This window comes from Euleptes europaea, chromosome 4 (assembly GCF_029931775.1).
Source record: "Euleptes europaea isolate rEulEur1 chromosome 4, rEulEur1.hap1, whole genome shotgun sequence".
NCBI lineage: Eukaryota > Metazoa > Chordata > Lepidosauria > Squamata > Sphaerodactylidae > Euleptes > Euleptes europaea.
In genome coordinates, this window is record NC_079315.1 from 39,589,362 (window position 1) to 39,615,603 (window position 26,242).

Below are 26,242 nucleotides of genomic sequence, written 5' to 3' on the forward strand. Positions count from 1 at the left end.
CGGTGCTTGCACAGGGGACCTTTACCTTACCTTTTTTATTCATAAAAAATATAATGTAAAGAGAGGCTACATTTTTGTGGTTTGGATACACACCATTTGGTAGAGAAGAAACTCTAATTTAAAAACTGCTGGGCAGCACTAAAGGAGAATCAAATGACTCTTAATATATATGCCTTATTGTTTCACCCTACATCCCAAGGCAGAGGGCAGTTTTGATGTCTGGGTTAGCATCTTCTCACAGTTTAGAAGACTTGATTTCACCAGTGGGAAGGGCTTTCTGACTTCGCCAAACCAGTCCTGTCTTTAAGTTCAGAGCAAGTCTTTAAAGAACTTCTATGACCTGGCAATTGGCGTTTGAAATTTATATTGAATGCATGAAGCTGCCTTCTGAATCAGACCCTTGGTCCATCAAAGTCAGTATTGTCTACTCAGACTGGCAGCAGCTCTCCAAGGTCTCAGGCAGGGGTCTTTCACATCACCGGCTTGCCTAGTCCCTTTAACTGGAGATGCCGGGGATTGAACCTGGGACCTTCTGCATGTCAAGCAGAGGCTCTACCACTAAGCCACAGTCCCTCCCTCATTTCTTTCTGCCCCTGCCCTCCTCCTCTTTCCTAATTTAGGATTACTGTAGGAGGGGGTTCTTTTTCTAAACCAGACTTAATTGGACTCAGCTGGCTGACCCTCCCTCTGAGCTGGATAGAAGGCCATCACACACAAGTGCAGGAAGTTCCATGCAGCTTTTCTTCTCCCTTCCACAGATTAGATTGGGTAAGATGAGTTAACATCTTCACTACTAGGCTAATGGCTAGTGGCAGTAGTTACCAATTTGCACTAGGGTTACCAACCTGCAGGTACTAGCTGGAGATCTCCTTCTATTACAGCTGATCCCCATCTGATAGAGATCAGTTCCCCTGGAGAAAATGGCTGCTTTGGCAATTGGACTCTTTGGCATTGAAGTCCCTCCCCTTCCTAAACCCTGCCTTCCTCAGGCTCCACTTCAAAAACCTCCCACTGGTTACGAAGAAGGACCTGGCCACTCTAATTTGCACCATCCTCTGCCATTTTTCCAAGTTCTCTCCAACAAGCTGGCTGGGTAATACCATGCTTAGGTCCCTGCCCTCAACTGTTCTATATTATTAACAGCCTATTTTATCCAGCACTGAATTTTGCTCTTGTTTCTCCTCTAAACTCTTGGCAAGTGTGCAAGGGTTTCAAGAATAAAAGTAAGGTTTTTACTGATTGTCTTTCTCATTCATATTAACGTAGATTCAGGAAAAGAAACACAGTGGTGGAATCATTGTCCAGTTTAGTTTCAAAACAATCTGTAGATCAGCTGAGTGAAGGTAAGAAAACCACAGGATGAGCTGTCATTTCTGTAATGCATATTCTTAGATTGTTTTGATCACATGATATAGTATCTCATTTGCTCTAAATATTGAGATTAAAGTAGCATCGTTCATTCTTTGCTAATTTAGTGTCTGGCTGTGATATCTCTAAGGAATACCATGTATGCTACCCTGAGTTCCATCAGGGAAGGGGGAAAAACATAATGGAAAACGCCATCTTTGGATTTATTTTTGTTTCCTCCGGAGGTCTTTCAGTGTATTATTAAATTATGCAGTAGTCTAGCAGCTGATGTATTTGACTATTGCTCTTTAATAATTCTGTTGGCTCCAGAACTACTTTCTATGATACTCTGTGCACCGGGGCTTGGCCCTCAGGGTTCCTCCCTGAGGCTTCCATCCTGGCGTGCCTCCCTCAGGGTCTGGGACAGTCTCAGAATGGCAGCGGCACTCAGAGAAACTCCCAGCATCTCACTCTGCCCTTGGACTTTTGCCTCTTACGCTCTCTCGCTCTCTCTCTCTCTCTCTCTCTCTCTGTCTCTCTCTCTCTCTCTCTCTGTCTCTCTGTCTCTGTCTCTGTCTCTGTCTCTCTCTCTCTCTCTCTCTCTCTCTCTCTCTGTGTGTGTGTCTCTGTCTCTGTCTCCAGGCAATCGTCCACCCTCCTCCTCGGCTGCAATCTCCCCCTTTTATCCCTTCGCCAGCTCAAATTCCCTGGCTCTCCCTCAACTCTACCCCCCTCACCCAGGTGTTGGCTCTTCCCCCTTAATCTCCCTCCTCCCGCAGGGCTGCGGCCTTGCCCTTCCTTTCACTGTGTGATTACTCATCCGTAACTTCTCTGCATTCTCTCTCTTTCCTCCCTTTCCTGCCGCTTGGAGCCTCATCTCCCAGGTGTCAGCTTTCTGCAGGCTCTCCTCCTCGGCCGGCTGCCTGTGTTTTGGTGAGACTGCCGGCTGCGAGGAGGGGGGAGCAGCAATCTCCCCATGGACGAGGCAGGGAAGGGAGGGAGTGTGGGGGTGCCCTGAAGTCTTCTCCCTTCCCCCAGGTAAGTGGTTGCCATGGGACCTGCCTCGCCCTGGCCTCTTCTTTCCCTTTGGAGGTGTTGCGTCAGTGTGGAGGGGGCCTCTTGAGAGGCTTTGCTCCATCCTGACATCCTGGTCTCCCCTCTCAAGCTGTCTTCGCCTTCTGCCTGACCTCTGAGGGCCGGGGCCCACCCATCTTGAGCCCTGGAGGCCGGGCTGGGAAGGCAACCCTCGGCGCGCTGCCCAGCTCCTTCCCCCAAGTCTGGGGCTGCTGTGTTGACAGCTCCTGGAGGGAAGGCTGCTTCATCCAGCCCCGAACACATCCCCCCCCTAGCTTGCTGTCGTCATCCTCGAAGAGCCGGGATAAGTAGTCTGTGTTGCTGTGCTGTCTCCCCCATCGGTGGCATATAATGAAGCTGAAGGGGAAGAGGGATAAATACCAGCATAAGACTTGGGCATTGTGGGCTTTCATGCGTACCATCCAGACCAAAGGGGCATGGTCCGTTACTAACGTAAATGGATTGTTAGTGAGATAAAACTGCAGGTCACCGACGGCCCATTTGATGGCCAAGGCCTCTTTCTCTACTGTGGCGTAACGGGTTTCGGCTGGTTGTAGCTTCCTACTGAGGAACAGTATTGGCTGCTCTTGACCCTCGACCTACTGAGCCAACATGGCACCCAGCCCCGTGTCGGAGGCATCTGTAAAGACTACGAAGGGCTTATCAAAGTCTGGATTTTGCAGTATGGGGTTCCGCAAGAGCGCCCTCCGCAGCTGCTGAAATGCCTGGGTACGCTGCAGAGTCCACTGTATAGGATTAGGCGAATCTTTCTTCAAACAATCCAACAGTGGGCTGGGAATTGTTGCAAAATGGGGGATAAAGCGGCTGTAATAGCCCACGAATCCCAAAAATCACCATAGCTGTCTCTTGGTAGAGGGCACAGGGCTTTGTTCCAAGGTCACCACCCCATCTGGTAATGGTCTCAATTGGCCCTTTCCAATCAGGAAGCCTAGGTTTTTCAATTCCTGGAACCCCAGTTGGCTCTTTTTTGGGTTGACTTTCAGACCTGCGCCTGACAGGGCTGAGAGAACAGCTCTTAAGTGCTTTAGGTGCAACTGCCAATTCTGGCTGAAAATAATAATATCGTCAATGTATGTCGTGGCGAATGCCTGACAATGGGCAAGACCTGGTCGACCAGGCACTGAAAGGTGGCCCATGTAGCCCAAAGGGCATTATCCAAAATTGGAAACGCCCCTGGGGCGTGGCAAAGGCTGTCTTCTCTTTATCCTCCTCTACCATGGGTACCTGCCAATACCCTTTTGTTAAGTCGAGAGCCAATAGCTAGCGGGCCGTACCCAGTTGATTGATCAAGATCTCCGATCGGGGCATCGGGAAAGCATTTATTTGTTCCAGGCGATTCACTTCCCGGTAATCCACGCAAAAGCATAGTGTCCCGTCCTGTTTCGGGACAAGGACCACCGGGCTCCTCCATGCACTCCTGGAGGGTTCTATCACTCCTAGGCGCAGCATATCCTCCACTTCTCGTGCTACGATTTCCCATTGCTTCCGGGGCACGGGCCTCTAGTTGGCCCCGGGACACCTTACCTGGGGTTGTGATTACGACATGAGCCACCACCGAGGTCTGGCCTGGCCAGGTTGAAAATACCCCCAGCAAGATCTGTACATTTCCACATTACAGTAACTCAGATGAGAATTTACTGAGTTATTTTACATTTTACTGTAATAATGTATATGAAGAACCTTGGTAATTAATTGGAGGTCATAGTCACACACTCTCAGCCTCGACCCTGGCAAGCAAGCATTGGATGGAATACCAAGGAATACCAGGGGTGTGATGCAGATGCAGGCAATGTCAAACCACCTCTGAATGATTCTTGCCTTGAAAACCCTATGGGGTCTCCATAAGTCAGTTGTGACTTGATGGCAAAACACACAACAATAATGGACCATCAACATAATTAATGTAAACGATGGAGTAAGATAAAAATGTAAGTCAGATAAAAGGGTTAGATACATTTTTGGGGGGTCTGGGAATAACTATTTAATACCATTCATTTTTACTTTAAATATAGTAATGGTTACATCAGATGATTTTTTTCTTTAACAGAGGAAATGCACGCAGAAATCTGTTATGCTGAGTGTTTACTACAGAAAGCAGCACTGACATTTGTACAGGTAACGTAGTGTTCACACTTCAGTAATGTAAGTGCATATGTGGTTGGAATACACTAATACACTATAGCCTACAATTTATTTTGTTAAAATAAAATTATGATATTTTCTTAATTAAGATGTAACTTTTCCCCTACTATAAAATGTATCGAGACATAATGATGTATATATGTATGTTTGTGTGGATGGATATACTGCTGAAGTTGGGCTTCAAATGCTGCTGTATCAGTGATGATTCTTGTTTAAAGTGCTCAATATATGTTAGGGAAGACTGCACAGTTCACAGCCAAGAGCATGATTTCTTGCTCTTCTCTGTCTCTATTCATGTATTTAAAACTGCTTTTTATTATTTGAGTATATGCCCTGCTCAATTATAGTACATTACCACCATTCACAAGGTATGTTTTTCACATTTTAAAATGTTGCTGTACCCTGTCCACCCTACATGCCTATCCCAGATGCTGGTCCCTGTGACCAATTTCTGATATAGTCGCACAGCTGCCCTTCTAGCCTGCCAAGCACCATTTTCCTTCATTATCTCACTCCTCAGGGAAATTGACAAGGCAGGGGAAAACTCTGTTTCCCCATGTCTTGACGCTTATACAAAGTAATACCTGTGTTTTTTAAAAATAATAATAATCCAGGATGCATGTGCATGTTCTCTTTTTCCCCATAAGCAGAAGCAGCAATGATGGCAGAGAAAAGTGTGCCAGTACATTGTAATAGAATATGATCTGGCATTCTGTTTTTATATAACTTGCTCTTTTGACCTTATCATGTTTACCACTAACATTAAAGTTAGACCTTCAAAAGCAGGAAGTATTATGTTCATAATTATGAGGAAGAGAATTCCTGATAAAAGTACATTGTTTTGCAAATACCAATGTGTGAAATATTGTCGAAGGCTTTCACGGTCAGAGTTCATTGGTTCTTGTAGGTTATCCGGGCTGTGTAACCGTGGTCTTGGAATTTTTTTTCCTGACGTTTCGCCAGCAACTGTGGCAGGCATCTTCAGAGGAGTAACACTGAAGGACAGTGAGAGACACTGTCCTTCAGTGTTACTACTCTGAAGATGCCTGCCACAGTTGCTGGCGAAACGTCAGGAAAGAAAATTCCAAGACCACGGTTACACAGCCCGGATAACCTACAAGAACCATTATGTTTGCCATTATGTTGCCAAACTATGTAGTGATGTTGAAGTACACTTGGGTTCTTGCTCTAGATTTTGGAGTTTTTAATACATTTGTCCCTGCAAATTTTGCCATCCATTTCTTTTATTTGAGATCATTAAATAAAGTAGGTCTCTTGGCTTTAAACTGTAGCCATTTACCTCTCCCTGTATAGAAAGGGTCGCATTACACCCTGTAGATTAAAGTCACTGCTGTTCTTTACCATAATAACAATTATAAACCGCATTTGAGAAGACCTTTTGGGCAAACCTTACTTTCAGATTCCTCCATATGATCACATATTGGAACATATGAAAACAGTAATGTGATTTAGGCTGTATGAGTGGGACTTGGCAGCTGTCTGTATTATTGTGGCAAGTGGGGAAAAGTGCAGCTATGGTTGTTCAAACTGCTTTTGGCTCACTGTATATAAAACCCAGTTAATGCTCGCCTTTTCTCTTGTAGTTGTTCATCTCTATGTAGTCATGTAGAGGAATTTGAAAGTGTGAATAAGTATTAAGGCTCCAAAGATTAGCTTGTAGGAGGGGACACATGTGCAGGGCTAACTATAGCAGAAATAGAGGGCAGAAATAAAGAATAAATAGCCCAACGTGAAGAGTAGGTAAAGCATCACTTGATGGCAATGCCACCTGTTGTCACTTGCCAATGTCCTTTTATGTATCTGTGTACCAAAACTGGCTGAACAGACTAACTCGAAATTTGGGCATGATGCTCTGAATCCTAAAACTTGGCAGCAACTGAAAAGTGAGACAAGTGCCAGTATTGGTTTGATTGAACAGGTGACTGGGATCTGGGCTAGTACATTGACTTTAATTATACCTTCGCTCTTATCTTGAGCTGGTACATTTAAGCCTATCCTCAATAAACCATTAACTAGTATGAGTACAGATGTCATTGTTTAGCATTCCATTCCTTTATTGTATTAAATTGTTTATTGTTTAATTGTATTAAAACATGAACATAATTGGACACAATGGCCAGTATCCAACAAGAACTGCAAGTGGTGTTGAGCTCATGAAATGGGATTTTTCCGCTTCCCCCTCCTGTCTCATTGGTGTCTTATTCCAGTGGAAGTGTTCTTCTGATGGTAGACAATAGTGGTATATCTTGTATTTCAACGTAGCTTGATATATAAGTGCTTTTTCTGTCAATTTTACCTTTGAAAAAGATGTCTCCTTGATTATGAGTAGCTTACGCATTCTAATATTTCATTTATAAGAATATACATTTTATTTTTCAAACTCTATTCAGTGTTGACACTTCTCTTGCACAATTGTGTTTTAGTATGCTCTTTGCAACCATATAGCTTTGCTTGATATTTTTTCAAATCCATTTTTCTTAGGATGAAAATATGATCAACTTCATAAAGGGTGGCCTCAAAATTAGAACAAGTTACCAAATATACAAGTAAGTCCCCAAAATATGTGTACTATGTATGTTGCAGCAAACTGATTTCCTGTGTTTGCTGAGATAGCAAAAAATTGATGCCGAATGTTTCTGTCCCAGGGTGTGGTTGAAAGATGCATGATGCAGCACCTTTGCATGTCTAGGCCAGATAGTGCCTGGATGGGAAACTTCTAAGGAGCCCTATATGTGCTGCCTTAAGTTCTGTCTTTGAAGAATGGGAGAAGTGATTCTTTGAAGGGAGCGAAAAAGATAATAGCTTAGTATTTTAGACAGCTTTCAGTGAAAGATAGACAGATAAATGAAGGATGAAAAGCAGTTGGGTCTGATCAGGGAAGGCCAGGGAAGGCATCTTGCTCCTCCCTTTTGCACAAGCTCCTGCAGTGTTACAAATTAGGCAAACCTATACTAGTTGGCCTCAAAAGGAAATTTAATCGCTCTTCTTCTGGCAATGGCATCCTTTTTCTTTGGTGAAATCAATTTTGAGAACCCCAGTTTCTCCTTGCAAGACATAGGTATTTTATGTTCACAGCCTATGGACTGTCAGTGTCACCGGATAGTCACTAGCCTGTTAGCTTTATGGTTATAGTGAACTTCAGCAGGTTTGGCTCCTATATCAGAGCCTGGAGAGGTAGTTAGGAGTAGGCAGCTGAGTGCTCATGAGGACTCCAGAGGCTAAGGTTATTCTTGCTGGCATAGGCTTTTGAATAGACTTATAGTTGCACATTGGTCAAGCAGCTTCCAAATCAACAGTAACTTACCACATATGAATAGCACTGCTTATATATATGAAATGGGAGGTACATTGCTTGGATGCTAAGCAGCACAAGCAGAGTTGCGCTACAGGAAGGAAATTTCTCCACTGCCCCTCTCACGGCAGCCCCCCCCCCATGGTTCTTGGGTTGGTGGACCTGAGGGAACAATGTATGCGGGAGGGGGGGGGACTGGGTATCTGCAGCAGGAGTGGGGAAATAAGCAAAAATCAGCCTTCTTGTACAAATATTAAAGCCATTCCAAGAATGAAAAGAACGGCATTATAAGATCCAAACATTAGGTATGATGACTTTACTAAGGCCCTCTACAGTAATTCCTGTCAGCACATTTATCTTTTCTCTTGCTCTCTCTATCCGTAAACTGATCCAGATGTTCATCTGCATGGCTTCTGTGCAGTCCCACATTGGGACTGTGCATGCACAGGCCAGCCACGGATAGAGATTTACTAGCTTCTAGAATGATCGAAACTGGGAGTGCTCCCCCTCCCCTTCGCTCATGTAGCCTTCCCGCCCAAACGGTCACATGACGAAGGGGGAGGGAGCTCTCCACCCTCCTGTTCTCTTTCTGCTGCCACAGTAAGAAAACGTGCTTCCCCTCAGCTCTTCGATTTGCCTCAGCTGCTAAAATTTGAGACCAAGAAGGATGAAAAAGTCCCTTTATTTAAGAACTGCCGCACTTGCGGTACAAAAATGGCTAAGAACGACGGTCATTCTGACTGCCTCCTGTGCCTTAGGGAGGGGCATATTCCCTCTTCGTGTAAAACTTGTGCCAAACTTACAACAAAGGCACTGCAAGTCCGTTCCTCGCAGCTCAAGGCCCATTTATATGAGGAATCCCTCAGGCCGGACACTTCTACTGGGCCTTCTAAACGCCCACTCTCCGTAGTTTTGGTCCCTGATCCTCCTGGGCTCGTGGGGGAGTCTTAATCCGAAGCGGCGCGATCCTTTTCCATTCCAATGGAGAAAAAATCCCGCCAGACTGCTCCGGACAAGTCTAAAGGTACATCCAAACTTCATAAATCTTCTAATACAAAATCTTCAAAGTCTACTGCTTCTACTTCCAAATCCTTGAAGTTGACGCCTTCAGCGTCGGGAGAGCCAGCTTGGCATCAATCTCCATCCAAGTCGCCCTGGCGCCGCTCTCCGCATTGAGAGTCCCCCTCGCAACGGGATAATACACAGCAGCAGACTACACCGTCACTGATAGTTTTGGAAGATTCACCTCCACATAAGATCTTGGCTTCTCTACGCAGAGAAGTTGAGAAGTGCAAGCCCAGCTGAACATACCTTTGGAGAATTCTCCTGGATCTTTACCAGGACATCATCCCTCGATGCCAACATCTTGCTACGGAGGGCCTCAGCGTTCTGGTTCCTCACATCCGGAGGTTACCTAGGTACAGCGCAGAGAGTCGCCTCATTGGCCTGACTCCCCTGGCACACTTGCTCCTGATGATCGTCCACCTGCATCGCCCCGGGGTTCATAGAATAGAATCACAGAATCATAGAGTTGAAAGGGACCACCAGGGTCATCTAGTGCAACCCCCTGCCCAATGCAGGAAATTAACAACTACTCCCCCCCCCCACTTCCCCAGTGACCCCAACCCTCCTCCCACCATGCAGGATCCCACAATCAAAGCACTCCCGACAGATGGCCATCCAGCCTCTGCTTAAAGACCTCCAAAGACGGGGACTCCACCACCCTCCGAGGCAGTGCATTCCACCATTGAACAGCCCTCACCGTCAGGAAGTTCTCCAATCATCGACCTTGAGCGGCGTTCATCATCTCGGTGCTGAGAGCGGTGTGAGCACAATTCACCAATCATCGATCGCTGAAGGCGTTCATCCTTTCGGCTCCGGGAATGGGGCGCAGATTGTGAAGAACAGTCTTCTTCTCAACACCGAGACCAGCACATTGACAGCAGAGACCGCTCCTCCTCTCGGCGCCAAGAGAGGCACCACCGCAACTCCCTGGATCAACGCTATCATCCTCGCCACCGCTCACCGAGGAGGAGATATCGCTCGTTGAGGAGTTATTCTTCATATTCCTTGGACGACGGCAAAGGCTCCACATCCAGACACCAAAGAGTCGTTCATCTTCTGCCCAATCTTGGCGCAAGCATTACCGATGCTCTCGTTGTAGTCGATCACCCTGTTCCTGTCATTGGCATCAACACTCTCCTCATAGTCCTCGGCGCCGGGACAGTCCTCGATGCTGGGACAGCTCCAGGCAATACCCTTTGTCCTCTTCAGCTGCCAAACGCCATCGGGGTCGAGCCGGTGCCACACTACTGGCACTTTCCCTTTCACCAGTCACTGTCTCTGATGGTAGTGTACTGCAGGACTCCACGTCGAGTCACAGACCTCTCAACCGTCTCCCAACGATGTGGTGGGGGATACGAAACCTATCTCCCCCACAGGAGATGTTAAGCTGTATGCCAAGCAGCTCATCTGCAAGGCAAGGGCTTTGAACATTGATTATAGGGTGGATGACTCTGGCCCTGTGGACACTATTATGGACATTCTCCATTCACCAGACGCGGGCCCTGTGGCCCTCCCTATGATTTAGAGTATCCTAGATATTGCCAATGCTAATTGGGTTTAAACCAGTGTCTGTTGCCTCCTCAACTAAAAAGGTTGAGAATTTGTAGAAGATTAGACGTGAAAGGGAAGAATTTCTCTACCACCATCCCCCTCCAATTTCTATGGTGGTTGAGGCACTACTTGGGAAGTATAGGTCGGGCTCACATTCCTCACCCCAAGACAGAGGGGGCCGCAAGCTAGATTCCCTGGGCTGTAAGGTTACACCTCTAGTGCCATTGCTTTGAGAATCTCCAGTTTTCTGGCGGTCATGGCACACTACCAGTACTCCTTATGGGATAGAATCTCTAGTGGCTTACCTGAGGATCTAAACCTGTCGCGCCCCCGACCGTAGGGCTGCCCCCTCAAGAGGGGTCTCCCTCGCTTGGGTGCATGTTGGGGTTGTCGGGGTTTTGGCAGAGAGGATCTCCTTGGCCTCAGACCACTCAGAGGAGGATGAAGAACTTTACTCCCCTGAGCTGGCCAGCTCGGTAACTCCCAGTCAATACCGGGGTCAGTAGACAGCCAGCCAGCCTGATTGGCCTCCATCCCCTCTGTTTTATATCCTCCCCCCTTTGGGTAGCCCCACCTACCCGCACCTCAACCTGAGGCTATAAAGGTTCCTCCCTTACCCCCTATCTCTCCTTGGCTGGAGAGTTTCCCAAGAGTGCAGGGGCCTCGTCTTTGCCCCATCCTCACTCTTCCGCCTCCCTGGGGCTCGCCTGGCCCTGGGCGGATCTTTTCCCCCTCAGGCCTCCTTCCCTGGCCGCGGCCGCTCTCCCCGCCCCCTTGGCTGTTCCTTCTTTCCAAGCTAAGCAGCCCTAAGCGTTTTAACTGCTCCTCATAGGGCAGTTGCTCTAGTCCCCTAATCATTTTGGTTGCTCTTTTCTGCACCTTCTCAAGCTCTGTAATATCCTTTTTTAGATGTGGTGACCAGAACTGTACACAGTATTCCAAGTGTGGTCTCACCATAGATTTGTACAAGGGCAGTATGATATCAGCAGTTTTATTCTCTATTCCTCATCTAATTATGGCCAGCATGGAATTTGCCTTTTTTACAGCAGCCACACACTGGGTTGACATCTTCATCGAGCTATCCACTACCACCCCAAGATCCCTTTCTTGGTCTGTCACTGCCAGCACAGATCCCATCAGTGTATATGTGAAGTTGGGATTTTTTTTGCCTCAATATACATCATTTTACACTTGCTCACATTGAATCTCATTTGCCATTTTAATGCCCATTCTCCCAGTTTGTAGAGATCCTTCTGGAGCACTTCACAGTCTGATTTTATTTTAACCACCCTAAATAATTTGGTGTCATTTTCAAATCTGGCTACTTCGCTGTTCAACCCCAACTTCAGGTCATTGATGAACAGGTTGAAAAGCACCGGTCCCAACACAGATCCCTGAGGCACCCCACTGCTCACATCCCTCCATTGTGAGAACTGACCATTCATTCCTACTGTCTGCTTCCTATTTTTTAGCCAGCTCTCAATCCATAAGAGGACTTGTCCTCTTATCCCGTGATTATGAAGTTTGCTTAGCAGCCTTTGATGGGGGACTTTGTCAAAAGCCTTTTGGAAATCGAAATACACAATTTCTACAGGCTCATTCCTGTCCACATGCTTACTGACACTTTCAAAAAACTCTAATAGGTTAGTGAGACAGGACCTACCCTTACAGAAGCCATGTTGGGTTTTGCCCAGCAGACCTTGCCCATCTATATGCTTGACAATTCTATCTTTAATAATGCTTTCCACCAGTTTACCCGGAACAGACTTTAAGCTAACTGCCCTGTAATTTCCTGGGTCCCCTCTGGAACCTTTTGTATAAATGGGTGTTTCATTGGCCATTCTCCAGTCCTCTGGTACAGAGGCTGATCGAAGGGACATATTACATATATTTGTTAGAGGTTCAGCAATTTCCCATCTGAGTTCTTGAAGAACTCTAGGATGAATCTTAGTCCCTGTGACTTGTTAGTTTGCAGTTTGTCTAGACGTTCTAGGACTTCCTGCCTTGTTACCACTATTTGCCTCAGTTCCTCATTTTCCCCTCTCCAAAATCTCTGTTCAGGAGAAGGAATCTGCCCTGTATCTTCAACAGTGAAGACAGATGAGAAGAATTCATTTAGTTTCTCAGCAATTGCTTTATTCTCCCTTAATGTTCCTTTACTGCTTACTTAGCCCTAAAGGGGTAGGTGATTTTCCCATACCTTGATGATTGGCTCATGGTGGCAAATTCCCTTGAGACTCTCCTGGATCATGTATCTATAGTTACATCCACCCTCGAAAACCTGGGTCTGTTAGTAAACTATTCCAAATCCCAATTGTGCCTTACAAGGTCCCTTGAGTTTACTGGTGCCCGTCTGGACTCAGTTCGAGCCAGGGCCTACCTTCCGGTCCAACGCATTAGATCCATCCAGAAATTGGTGCATTTGTTCTCTGGTAATAGGTATCAGACAGCCCTTAAGGTGCAGAAACTGTTAGGCCTGATGGCCTCTACAACTGCTGTGGTGTCCTTCGCTCGTTTGCATATGCGTGTGCTACAAAATTGGTTTTTGCGCACTTTTAGTCACAACATCAACCTGCAGCATAAGAAACTGTCTATACCCAGGTCTGTGATCAAGTCCCTAAATTGGTGGTCATTGGAATCTAATCTTTCTTGGGGGGGGGGGGTACCATTTCGCACACACAGGCCCCAAATTCATCTTTTTACCAATGCCTCCTTGTTGGGTTGGGGAGCCTCCAGGCTCAAGGGGTTTGGTCGAGTGCTGAGTCTGCCTTGCATATAAACTTGCTTGAACTGCGTGCTATCAGGCTTGCTCTCTGTTCCTTTGCAGGGACCGTGGAGAGACACCTGGTGCAAGTCACTATGGACAGCACGACCGCCCAGTATTATATAAACAAGCAAGGCGGCACAGGGTCCACTTCGCTTTGCATGGAGGCCGTCAGGATCTGGGAGTGGGCCATATCTCATCACGTCACCCTCACGGCAATTCACATCGCCGGAAAAAGCAATGTTTTGGCAGACGCTCTCAGTCATCGTATGGACAATGTTCACGAGTGGCGCATGAACCGGGCTTATCTTCAGCAGATTTTCGACATGTGGGGCACCCCTCACATTGATCTCTTTGTGACTCACGACAACACAGTCTGCCAGAGTTTTTGCTCCAGGGCGGCCATAGGCCCCAGTTCGATGGGGGATGCGTTCCAACTGTGATAGTTGGGGGATCTCTTCTATCTCTTCCCCCCGTTCCCCCTCTTGAGCAGGGTCATAGCCAAGATAAAGTCAGACAGGTCCAACTGCATTCTAATAGTCCCCATTTGGGCCAGGAGGTCCTGGTTCGCGGCTCTCATGACTCTGGCCAAGGGGAACTACGTGTTGTTTCCCCCGAACAACGATCTGCTCACGGGGAACGTTTGCAACCTGCCCAACCTGCGTCTAGCAGCATGGAGGATACAGGTTTGAACGTCTGGTCTGACAGAGTAACGGAGATCCCCCTCCATTCTCTTAGGCCCTCCACTAGAAAATTGTATGCTTCAAAGTGGAAACGTTTTACTGCATGGGCTCATCCCTGATAAGTGTTCCCTGACAAATATTTTTGATTATTTGTTGTCCCTCAAGGATGTTGGACTTTCGAACTCTTCCATTAAAGTTCACTTTTCAGCTATTTCAGCTATTCATGTTGATTTGGATTCAGGTATGGTGTTTTCTCACCTGCACACAAAGAAATTTTTGAAAGGTCTAGCCAACCTTTACCCTCCTGTGTCTCCGCCTATTCCCCAGTGGAGTTTATCCTTGGTGTTAACGCAGTTGATGGAACACCCATTTGAACCTATGGCCACATGTGACTTGTCCCTTTTGTCATACAAAACATCCTTTCTAGTGGCCATCACTTCGGCCATGAGGGTAATCAACCCCGCTGCACTCTGTTACCGCCCTCCTTTTACTAAGTTTCACGCGGATCGTGTGGTCCTTAAATTTAGCCTCATTTTCCTTTCGAACGTGGTATCGCCATTTTACCTGTCCCAAGTCATCATCCTCCCTGTTTTTTTCCCAGACGTCAAGTTGGATGCTGACAGAGCCCTGCATTCCTTGGATGTCAGCAGGGCCTTCTTGTTTTATCTAAAAAGGACAACTGACTTCAGGGTGGATGACAATTTATTTATTTGCTTTAGTGGTCAACATAAGGGCCAGTGTGCAACATCTCAGACCTTGTCCAGATGGATTTCCTCGGCTGTTAGATTGGCCTACGAGAATGCCCACGTCAAATGTCCACCTATGATCAAAGCACACTCCACTCAGGCTTATGCTGTTTCCACTGCCTTCAGTTCTAGAATGGACCTCAAGGACATCTGTCAGGCCGCGACCTGGTCCACTCCGTCCACTTTCATTAAGCACTGCGCAGTTAATGTGGACACCAGGGAAGCAGCGATGGGACGAGCCATTCTGCAGTCATTGTTTTGGTGACTTGTCCCACACCCACCTCCTGGTAAGCGAGCTTGCTACTCTCCCAATGTGGGGCTGCACAGAAGCCACACAGATGAAAACAAAGTTGCCCTTACCTGTAGCTGTTGTTCATCTAGTGGTCTTCTGTTCAGGCACACATCCCTCCCTCCTTCCCTGCTGTGGGACCTTCTCCTCAAAACCTCTGGAGATGGTTTCCGTGGCGGCAGGTAGGAGAAATGGAGGGAGGAGCGCTCCCTCCCCCATCGTCATATGACTTTGGGTGGGAAGGTTACATGAGCAAAGGGGAGGGGGACGCTCCCAGTTTCGATCTTTCTAGAAGCTAGTAAATCTCTATCCATGGCTGGCCTGCGCATGCGCAGTCCTAATGTGTGCCTGCACAGAAGACTACTAGATGAACAACAGTTACAGGTAAGTGCAATTTTGTTTTATCCTTATTTAACTACTCCCTTTATCCTCTCCCAGGTCCTAGTTTCTAAATCCCTACCATTTTCATATCTCTAAAGCACAGAATCTGCCTATTCCTTTCTTCCTGCTCATGCTGCATTCAGAAATACAAGAAGCCTTCCATTGTCAAAAATATTTCCCTTGAGACCCATTCTGCCTCCCAAATACCATCTAATTTCTCTTCTGCTTTTTGCCTCCAAACTCCTGGAGTATGCACTTACTGCCGCTGTTTTGGTTTCTTTCCTCCAACTCCTGCTTAACCTTTTACAATCTGGCTACTGTCCTCCACTGAAACTGACCTTTACCAAATCACTGACAGTCTCAATACCAAATCCATATGTCCCTATTTGTTTATCCTCAACTTTTGTTGCCTTTGAGTCTATTGATCTTCTGCTAAATTCATGTCCTCAGACTCCATGCCACTGCTTTAGCTGTTACTTGTCCCACCTGCCTCTTCTCTCCTTTAATGTTTTCACAGGGGAAATTCTTCCTTTTCATTCCCAGCTGCATTGGCGTCTCTCAGAGGTCTATGTGTGGTCTTCTGCTATTCTGACTTGCTCTGTGTTCTGTCCCTAGATGACCTCATCAAATCCCATGAGTTCTATTACCGCCTGTACACTAATGACACCCAGATAATTTTCTCTTCTTTCAAGGCTTCCCCTACTTGTATACTTTCTTATCCACTGACAACACTATTATCCTGGATCAGGCATGAAGCCTTGGTTTTTTTCACTTCTTCCCATACAACACTACAAAAATGTGTATCTTATTATCTATACCAACAGCAAAAATATTGTTCATATTCTGGTCCTTTCCTGTCTTGACTATTGCAAAAGTTTCCTCTCTAACCATCTATTGTGATACCTCTTCTCTGTCATTTTAATCCTGAATTCTGTTGCCAAAATCATCTACTTCTTTCAACATTCCTCTTTAATCCTTGCTTCCTGTTTGCTTCTTTACCCAGCACAGACCATTAAAGACCTCAATTACCATTAAAGACCTCAATTTCCTTGCCTCTTGTCTCTCTGCCCTTACACTCAGCTTTAGTCCTATCAATTACTTTCACCCCTCCACAGTTCTCCTAACTTTTTATGACTATTTACAGTAAACATGAAGCAAAATCTTGGGAGACTGGCTTTTCTTGGAAGTCTTATTTATTTCCTTCATTTGTACTCCACCTTTCTCCCCAATGGGGTCTCAAGGCAGCTCACATAATTCTCCTCCCCTCCATTTTATCCTCACAACAATCTTGTGAAATAATTTAGGCTGAGAGAATGTGACTGGCCCAAGGTCACCCAGTGAGCTTCTATGGCACGAGTGGGGATTCAGAGTTTCCCTTAATTCCCTGGATAGTGTAGACCAAGGGAGGTTTTTATGTAGAATTGCAGAAAAGACCACAAAGTGTTAAGAAGGATAAAATTTAGTTTTTACTTAACCATATTGACTTACAAAAAGAACAGAAAATTTTGAACAAACAAAATACTAGTTACAACATTCTGAGCAATAGATAACAAGCAGAAAATAAAGTCATCTGAATGTCCTTGAATCTAACATCCATAATGATGGCAACAAATCAGTGGATAGCTAAACATGATATTACCAGAATGTAATTGTTCCCTCATTTCATGGCTCAAAATGTAAACCATATTTAGTTTCCATGTTCTATCCTATAGTCCTCCATGATGTTTCTTCTTAAGGGATCCATTCCTATTGAGACCCTTCCCCTCTACCTGCTGGGATCCTCCAGAAGTTTTGGTCTCTCCTCTGGATTCCACTGATTGCATGACACGTGCATTGTTTTTGTGTGTTGTTTTTATCTTACATATGGGCTGTTATTTTGATGTGGTTGCAATTTATTGCCTTGTTAGCTGCCTTAAGTATGGAGATATAAGGTAGGGTATAAATATTTTAACTAAAATTCTAGAAGGACCTTTTGACTTTTCCCATGCAGCTACCAACATTTCTGCAGGTTTCCTGTGGGGTAAGATGCCATTTCACCACAATATTCCCTCCCCCCATACACACACACCTTTTACAGGAGGAATGTGTAATCTCCACAAAAAGTTTGTTTGTGATGGGGGGGGGAAGGAAATTTTTTTTTCTAATCTAGAACAGAGTAAAGATATAAAGTTCAGCATGCAGTTGTCTTGGATTATCCTCCTGCTAAAAACCTCTTGTTGTCCAGGGGATGGGAAAGAAGAAATAGACCTAAGAAGACTGTTGACAAACACAACAAATGTTGCTATAACATCTGTAAAGCAAGATAGAGCTTGTAGAAAAATACTCCATATTTAACTTCACTGTGAACACATGAAGCTGCCTTATACAGAGTCAGACCACTAGCCTATCAAGGTCAATATTGTCTACTCTGGCAGTGGCTCTCCAGGGTCCAAGGTAGAGATCTTTCACATAATCTATTACCTGATCCTTCTTTGAACTAAAGATGCCAGAATCTGAACCTGAGACCTTCTGCATCCAAAGCAGATACTCTGGAGCCATGGCCTCTCCCCAAACCTTCTGCAATTGTGGATGAAAATACAGTAGTTACTTAGCAGTTTTTAGTTCAGAATGGAACTTAGGAAGCTAGTTTGTCCCTTTCTGTTTAGGATTTTTGTATAGCAGATCTGTTCCTCCATTTACTTCAGTCACATCGTTTTCCAAAATCAGGTCAGGTCCAGAATCAGTTCCCTAGATTATTCCTTTTTTAAAACTGTCTTCTCCATCAGGGTTATATAGCTTCTCATGAACAGGTACATGAGAAACAGAGTTGTTTATGTGAGTTAACTGCAAGCTTTGCAATTGTACAAGGTTCACTTTCTTGTTTAAAACCTTCAGCTTGCAGTGTTTGATTTGTGCCACTAGAAATCTGGGCCTCAGTTTAACCCCCACAAGTATAAAGATCATTAGGGTTTATGCATTCAGTGGGATGGACAATAGGATTTCTCCTTGGATTAGTCACTTTAGAAGATTTTCCCTCTTGATCCCACTAACTATATCAGTAACATTTAAAGAACTGGTGTCAACTCATCATCAGCATCAGAGCAAAATATAGGTGTATGAGCATGCATGTTTCTAAAATTTATCGGGTTCTTCACCAAACTGTTGAAGAACTCCCACGAAAACATCTTCCCCTACACACACAGAAAAATGCTGAAGTATACAAGGCTCAGATTTTTCCCTTGCCCCATTCCAGATGGGAATGCTCAGAGTTGTACAGAATTGCTCGGGGAATTCACTGATACTTATGTGATTAGGAAGGGACTGATATCCTTTATCTTCGCTTGCCCGGCATCATTCTCTTGACAATTCCTACTTTCCTTGGCCCCAGTCCTCAGCAGGACCAACCACACTACAACAAAATTTTAAGGCAACTGATCTCACTCTTTCTAGCAGTTTCTACCTCTGACATTCATCCTCAGGGCTTGTAGAATCAAAGGCATTTAGATCATTACTTATCTGGATTTCAGGGCTTGCTCGTTGCTGCAGCGTGGATGTTTTGGAGCTGCTTCTCTCCAAGGTACAAAGGAAGACCGCAGAGAAAAAAGGTGTGATGTATTTAGCTTTTTTTAGCTCTGTCAGTAAACTCTGAGGCTCTAAGGCATGTTGGTGTACCTTCTCCTGCAGTCTTCTTCACTCTTCTTTGGATATGCTGCTTGTGGGGCTTATGTACCTTTCTCTGGGCCTCAAATTTTTCTTTGTGTTTGCAGCTCTAGTTTCCTGTGTGGACTTTCCTCAGCTCTTAGGTTTGCCATGCCCTATTGTGACTGACTGGTGTGTATAAGATCAGGAGAACTAGCAGTTCCTGTGCCCTCAGATTCTCATGCTCAAGTCTTACTTTCTTTATACTGCTCAGCTAATTCAATCCTATTATCCTTCAAGCACTGGGCCATCTTTGTCTATTCAGTCTTTATTGTTACAGTCAAAGACCAGCATCTATACAAATTACAATCAATTGTAATATAACTTTTATCTCATGGCTCAAGCTTTTATTTCATGGCTTAAATTTTAGAGTGTTGGTAGTCTCTATCTTTTAAAGCCGTACACACTTTAGATCTAAAGTACCTGAAGAACTAACTTCACTGATATGAACCTGCCTAGGTGTTAATATTATCCAGGCATGTTCTGTGTGCAGAAGGCTACCTTGTCAGAGGGGAGGCTGGAGGGTGCTCATGACAAGTCTTTTTCACATGTGGTTACCAAGCTGCGGAACTCCCCCTCCACAGAGATACTGTACATCTGTCCCCTTCATTGTTGGCCATCTGGTGAAATCATAAAACTTCTCTTTTCTGAAATTCCTTTTGTGGTTCAGGGCTGATTCAGGATCTTTTAGAAAATTTATACTGCTTTTAATATATTGTAGCATGACTGGAGTTGCTTTTATTCGGTTCTATGCTGCTTTTAATTGCAACTAGGCAATTTAGTTCTGCTGCTTGAACCTTTGCTTTTTTGGTGAGTTCTCTGCTAACCTTTCAAAAAAACTGTACTTTAAAAATATGCTGCATTTTTTTTAATACTCTACTAGATCTTCTTGTAAACCACTTTGAGTACATTTTTGGAGAAATATGATAAAATTCCTAAATGAATAAATAAAATTCCATTGGCATTCTACCACAACTCAGGAAGGACCTTTTCCTAGGTAGCTATTAATATTCCAGTATTTTCTGCCCTTTGCTGGATTTTCAGCTGAATTTGAACCAATTAAAACTAACATTATGGTGAAATTATAGTAGTGTACTATCAAATCTTGGTCCTATCAGACTGCTGTTTGTATCAAACCCAGTCTTTGTGAGATCCATTGAACAGTCTGAGAACTTAACAGTTTTTGTTGTATTAAATTGTTTCCAGGTGTCTTAGTAAACCACAGACTCTGGGAAAAATATTGTCTAAAAGGTTTCATAGCTGTGCACCTCTGTGACCACATAATTCAGGAAGACCATGACTGTGTGTTGCAAAAGAGAAACAAAACAAGTTTTGAGCTTTTCCCATACAAAAGACTGATTTTGAAAGAGTTTCTAATTTTTGTTGTTTCCATGGTGCTGTGAGTGCTCGTGTGCAATCTGTATTATATAGAAACCACTTCAGAATTAATTGTTTGTGTGCCAGAACCCATTTAAAAATGTTTTGGCACACAAAGGACTGACTTTAAATGGCTTTTTATTCCCTTCCCCCATTACACAGAAGAGTTAATCACTTCACTGCAATAGAAAACCATTAAAATTTCTGTTTTGCTTGCTGAAGATTTTATGTTTATAGTCTTTAAATTTTGTTTATAGTTTTTAATTTTTTCAGCTAGTTTTAATGGGGCTTCTGTTGCTTTGTTGTTCATGTTGCAGCACATGTGCATGCTTTCCCCTGGGTCTCTGCTTGTCAGGGTTGCAGAGGTTTGCATTCTCATGGGACTTTGAACCTTTCTCCCCTTTTTGTCACCTGGGAAATGGGGAGACGCATTCTTCCTTTAATCCTTGGCTTCTGCTCCTTGAAGTTTGAAAGAAGATTGTTGAAGTAAAAGTGCTGCATTAAAGATGGAATGAATCCTAATTGAGACTGAGCTGGAGGAGCCACTTGTTAAAATAGTTTTACAACTACATTATACTAAAAGTCTGTGACCATCAAAATTTAATTCTCCCCTCCCAATGTTATGACTTTTACACAGGTTACTGAGGGGGTGTTGATGAGATGTAATTTCATCAAGATGCCATGCAAATTGATGTTGCTATACTGGATAAAAACAGTAAAATCTTTTGTTACCCTGCAGTCATGGGGGTTGCTGGTTAATCAAATGTACTGGATATTCAGCTTACTGCTGTCCCTTGCCCCTACCCAGAGGAATTTGTAGCATACAACCCCCACCCATTGCAACTACATTGTGACAGCCCCCATGTCTGGGGGACCTTTCCACCTTAGCCATCTAATGCAGCAGCCAGAGAAGTGGGCCAGCTGTCCAGGAACCCTCCAGCAGAGCCAGCTCCCAGTGGCTTGAGATAGGCTGGGTGGGAGGGAGGTACCCAAAGATGACATTAATGGGTAGCACCATGTGTCTGAAGCACGTCAGTGGTCAGAGGCATCAAGCAGACTGGCTGGAAAGGCAGAAATGAAGTGTGTGTGTGTGCCTGAAGACATGGAGTATGGTGGCTGGGGAAGGGGGAGCTTGCCCTCTTGGCATTTCTGGTTAACTGAGCATTCTGAATAACCAACTGCCAGATAACAAAGCTTTTACTGTAATAAGAATGTAATACAATAAACACTACAGTTAGGCCAGGCTAGATTGTATTACTTGATGAGTAATGAAGTAATTGCATTAAATTTATAACGATGCAGGTTAAATTTTAGAATTTGTACATTATTGTCTATTTTATTCATGCGCTTCCCATCATTACATTTAATTGGAAAACTTTCTCTCTCTCTTCAAATCAAAAGAGAATGTCATCAAGTTCTACAGATGACGCAGGATAGCAAAGGCACGAATGAAACCTACTACCAGTTTGAAGGGGGTGTGCAACTAGGAATAGGAGCATTCAATTTGGTATGTGTCTTTGACTCCAAACTATAAGCCAGCTATGATACATCATTTGCAACATAAAATATGGTTTGTGGTGCTATCATTTTTAAAGTAAATGTTTCCATTGAAATTTACAACTTTATTGTATTAAATTTAACTGAACTCAGTACTAGTTATCTAAATGTTATACTGAACGTTATACTCCCCTTCTCAAGTCGATTTTGCGATTGTAACTCAGGGGACCTAGATACCATTTGGCACTTTTTCATCATTTGTAAGAAATATAAAGTGGCCCGCCAGAAATGGATCTATAGGTATATTAAAAATGGAGCTCTGATACAAAGCAAGAGCTTGTAGGTAAGTTGCTAACAGATGTTGATCCAAATGTGTCCGTGGCGGTTGCAGAATTCTTGTCTATGGCATTAAATGGTATTATCTTTTTGAAATAATTTTTAACTTGTATTCTGATATAGTTAAAAATAAAAAAAATGAAATGAAATGTTATATATTATTTTAGTTATTTAGTTGTTAATTTATATACTATTTTTCTTTTTGCTTGTGACCTGTTGGTCTTTGAGCAGTAAATAAAATGATGATGATGAATGTTATACTGGAAGTATTTTCGAGTTTTAAAAATCCAGTGTGGATTTTCCTTTGTTTTGGTGTTTAGTTTTTAAGGCTAAAAAAATTGATGGGCAATTCGTTTCTCCTTTGTTACAGATGTTGTCCCTTTTACCAGGAAGAATACTTCGGCTTCTAGAATTTATTGGGTTTTCAGGCAATAGGGTATATTATTTATTTACATAATCACTAGTCCTTTGAGTTCAAAGCACTAATTTTTTAAGCCTTGATCATCTGTTTTAAAGCTACTTCAGTCCCTGCATTCATTATTGTTGCCTTTCAGTATATCATTATTGACAAAGCAGGTTGTGTTCTCAAGCATTTTTCCCTAACCAATCAAGGGAGCACCAGTTAAATCACTTTGAGGGCTACTTTTATACTTTTATTTATCCAAGAGAAGGTTGTGCCACTAACTTAAGCAGAGAAAAGATAGCGCATTAGAATCTTATCTTGATGATTCCATTTTCTTTATTCTTGTTCAACTCCATATTTTTTCCCATAGCACACACTCTCTTTTCTCGCTAAACACCTCTCTGTTAACCCTGTTTCTCCATACTGCATTTTTTCTTTGTACTACATTGTACACATTGTTTTTTCTTGGTGTGGTCACTACAGATCTGTACTAGCATCTGTTTCTCTCCCTCGTTTTATTTCCCCATCCATATATCTGTCTGTGCTCTTACCTCTCAGTCCCTCCGCCCCCGTTGTCTCTCAGTTCTCCTTTTATTTTCTCTCTTTGCTTTCCTTCTGCCTTGATTTCCATCTCTTCTATTATTCTTTGCTGAGTTTGGCAGAAGCCACATGGAAGCTTATCATTCATCCTGCAGTTCAGATTAGGGCTGTGCGTTCGGAAAAGCTGAACCAACACCCCCTCCCTGAAAAATATCTTATTGGTATTTTTTTGGTCCCCCCCCCTCCCCCAAATGGCGGCAATTTAAAGGGAGACAAAAAGTGGATACCCGAATCATGCCATATTTTTTCGACATGATTCGGGCCACTTTGGTCACGCTGCCAAATCCAAATTTTACTGATATATTTTTTTTTGCATACCCCTAGTTCAGATTTTAAGAGATTCTCATATGAACGTGGGCTATGCAGCATGACTGCCTCGTTGCAGCAGGCTGAAAAGTCTAGCATCCATTCTATTCTTTTGTATTCAGATAAAAGAGTTGTGTGGAAACAAAATTGCACATTTTCCCACTGAACTGTTTGGGCCTGTATAGGCTGCACATGTTCCACAAAGAGGTTGGAAAAGGCTACGGATAATATATACGGCATTTTTTCTCAGTGGACCATAAATAGGCAGGGAGGGTTCCAGAGATTAGCCTGTGTGCCTTTCATTGTGCAGGCTTCTATTAGGTAGAATTTATTAAATAAAAACTTTTGATGTTACACTGTATTCCAGTGTTAGGCAGGTCAGTGATCCATCCATGCTTCTTTATACAGAAGCTTTGCTTAAGCTTCTGCCAGGTCACAGATAAAACACAGATTGCTAAAAATGGGTTTACGTTTTATTAGATTGCATAGGTCATTTACAGAGGAATCCTAAGCAGGTCTATTCAGAAACCTACTCAAGTCTATTCAGTGGAGCTTATTCCCAAGAAAGTGCTCTTAGGAGAGTACTGTTGGTGTGTTATCTCTTTTGGGAAGTTGTTTGTAGTCTTTTTTGCTTACATAACCCATTTGTTCATAACCAGAGGATCAGTGTGGTAGAGTGGCTAGTGTTGAACTTGGAGGGGGGGGATCCCTGTTCCCTACTCCTTTATGAAGTTCACTGGGTAGTGAGTCTTGGAAATTTCTGTCTCTCAGCCTCACCTAATTTGCCAGGATATTGTAAGGCTCTGAGGTCTTTGAAGAAAGAATATAGCGATATAACTTACAGCACAAATCTTTAGGCTGCTGTACCTTCTGAATCTCAAGCTAACCGTTCTCCCTTTTCTTATGTCTTCCTTTCCCTACTATTTGAAATTGTTAGTACTCAAAATAAGAAAGTGCTGTTTCATCCTGTACAATTGTGTTATTGCTGATAGGAGGTGGGTCTCCAACAATTACGAGAAGGAGCTTCTGGTGCCAGCCTGCGGGCCATACTGTGTACTTTCACCCTGCTGCTATACCACACCTACGTTTCATTAATCCTGGGTAAGAAATATAAAGGTTCTCCGCTGTGAGGTTACTCATGGGAAGGCATTATTTTAACTTAGTTTTTAGTATATAATTTTATTTGTTTGTTGTTTGAACTTGTTTTTAGTTTGTGCGTAGTTTCTCACTGGAGTTTGAATAGTAATGTAAACCATTTAAATTTTTTATTTTATTCAACTTATACCCTGCTCTCTCCCAACACAAGTCATGCTCAGGGTGGCTCCCAGCCAATAATTATGTGTGTGTGTGTGTGTGTGTTAAGTGCTTCCGACGCATGGCGACCCTATGAATCAATGTCCTCCAAAGTGTCTTATCCTTAACAGCCTTGCTCACATCTTGCAAACTGAGGGCCATGGCTTCTTTTATAGAGTCAGTCCATCTCTTGTTGGGTCTTCCTCTTTTCCTGCTACCTTCAACTTTTCCAAGCATAATTGTCTTTTCCAGTGACTCTTGTCTTCTCATAAAGTGTCCAAAGTACAACAGCCTCAGTTTAGTCATTTTAGCTTCTAGGGTCAGTTCAGGCTTGATTTGATCTATAACCCACTGATTTGTTTTTTTGGCGGTCCAGGGTATCCGTAACATTCTCCTCCAATACCACATTTCAAAGGGATCTACTTTCTTCCTATCAGCTTTCTTCATTGTCCAGCTCTCAAACCCATACAGAGTAATAGGGAATATGATGGCATGAATGAACTTAATCTTGGTGGCCAGTGACACATCCTTACACTTCAGAATCTTTTCTAGCTTCTTCATGGCTGCCCTTCCCAGTCTCAATTTCCTTCTGATTTCTTGGCTGCAGTCTCCCTTTTGGTTGATGATGGAACTAAGGAATAGAAAGTCTTCAACAATTTCAATTTCCTCATTGTCAACCTTAAAGTTGTGTAATTCTCCTGTAATCATTACTTCTGTCTTCTTGATGTTCAGCTGTAGTCCTGCTTTGGCACTGTCTCTTTTAACTTTGAGCAGTAGTTGTTTCAAGTCTTTGCTATTTTCTGCCAGTAGTGTAGCATCATCAGCATATCTCAAATTGTTAATGTTCCTCCCCCCAATTTTCACTCCACCTTCATCTAAATCTAATCCAGCTTTCCTAATGATATATTCTGCATACAGATTGAAGAAGTAGGGAGATAAAATACATCCTTGTCTAACACCTTTGCCAATTGGAAACCATTCTGTTTCTCCATATTCTGTCCTAACGGTGGCCTCTTGTCCAGAATACAGATTGCGCATCAAAACGATCAGCTGTTGTGGCACACCCATTTCCTTTAAAACCAGCCATAGCTTTTCGTGATCCACACAGTCAAAAGCTTTGCTGTAATCTATGAAACACAAGCTGATTTTCTTCTGAAATTCTCTTGTATGCTCCACTAACCAACATAAGTTTGCAATATCATCTCCAGTGCCTCTTCTTCTTCTGAATCCAGCTTGAACATCAGGCATTTCTTGTTCCGTATATGGTAACAGTCTTTGTTGTAAGATTTTGAGCATCACTTTACTTGTGTGAGAAATTAATTCGATGGTCCGATAGTTGCTGCAATCTTTGACATCTCCTTTCTTGGGAATTGGGA

General features: G+C 43.7%; 1 protein-coding gene across 3 annotated transcripts in view; it reads left to right on the top strand.

Annotated features, from left to right (window-relative positions):
• The window catches only part of TTC39B (tetratricopeptide repeat domain 39B), a 68,599-nt gene that overhangs the window by 18,675 nt on the left and 23,682 nt on the right, over positions 1-26,242 (top strand). The window contains exons 4-10 of one of the 3 annotated variants that reach the window (XM_056848625.1): positions 1,267-1,343; positions 4,490-4,557; positions 7,087-7,151; positions 18,883-18,960; positions 21,833-21,938; positions 22,635-22,700; positions 24,566-24,674. In XM_056848625.1, coding sequence (XP_056704603.1) covers positions 1,267-1,343; positions 4,490-4,557; positions 7,087-7,151; positions 18,883-18,960; positions 21,833-21,938; positions 22,635-22,700; positions 24,566-24,674 — 569 coding nt within the window. The remainder of the gene's footprint in view (positions 1-1,266; positions 1,344-4,489; positions 4,558-7,086; positions 7,152-18,882; positions 18,961-21,832; positions 21,939-22,634; positions 22,701-24,565; positions 24,675-26,242) is intronic. The other 2 variants (XM_056848626.1, XM_056848627.1) reach the window with 2 other exon arrangements.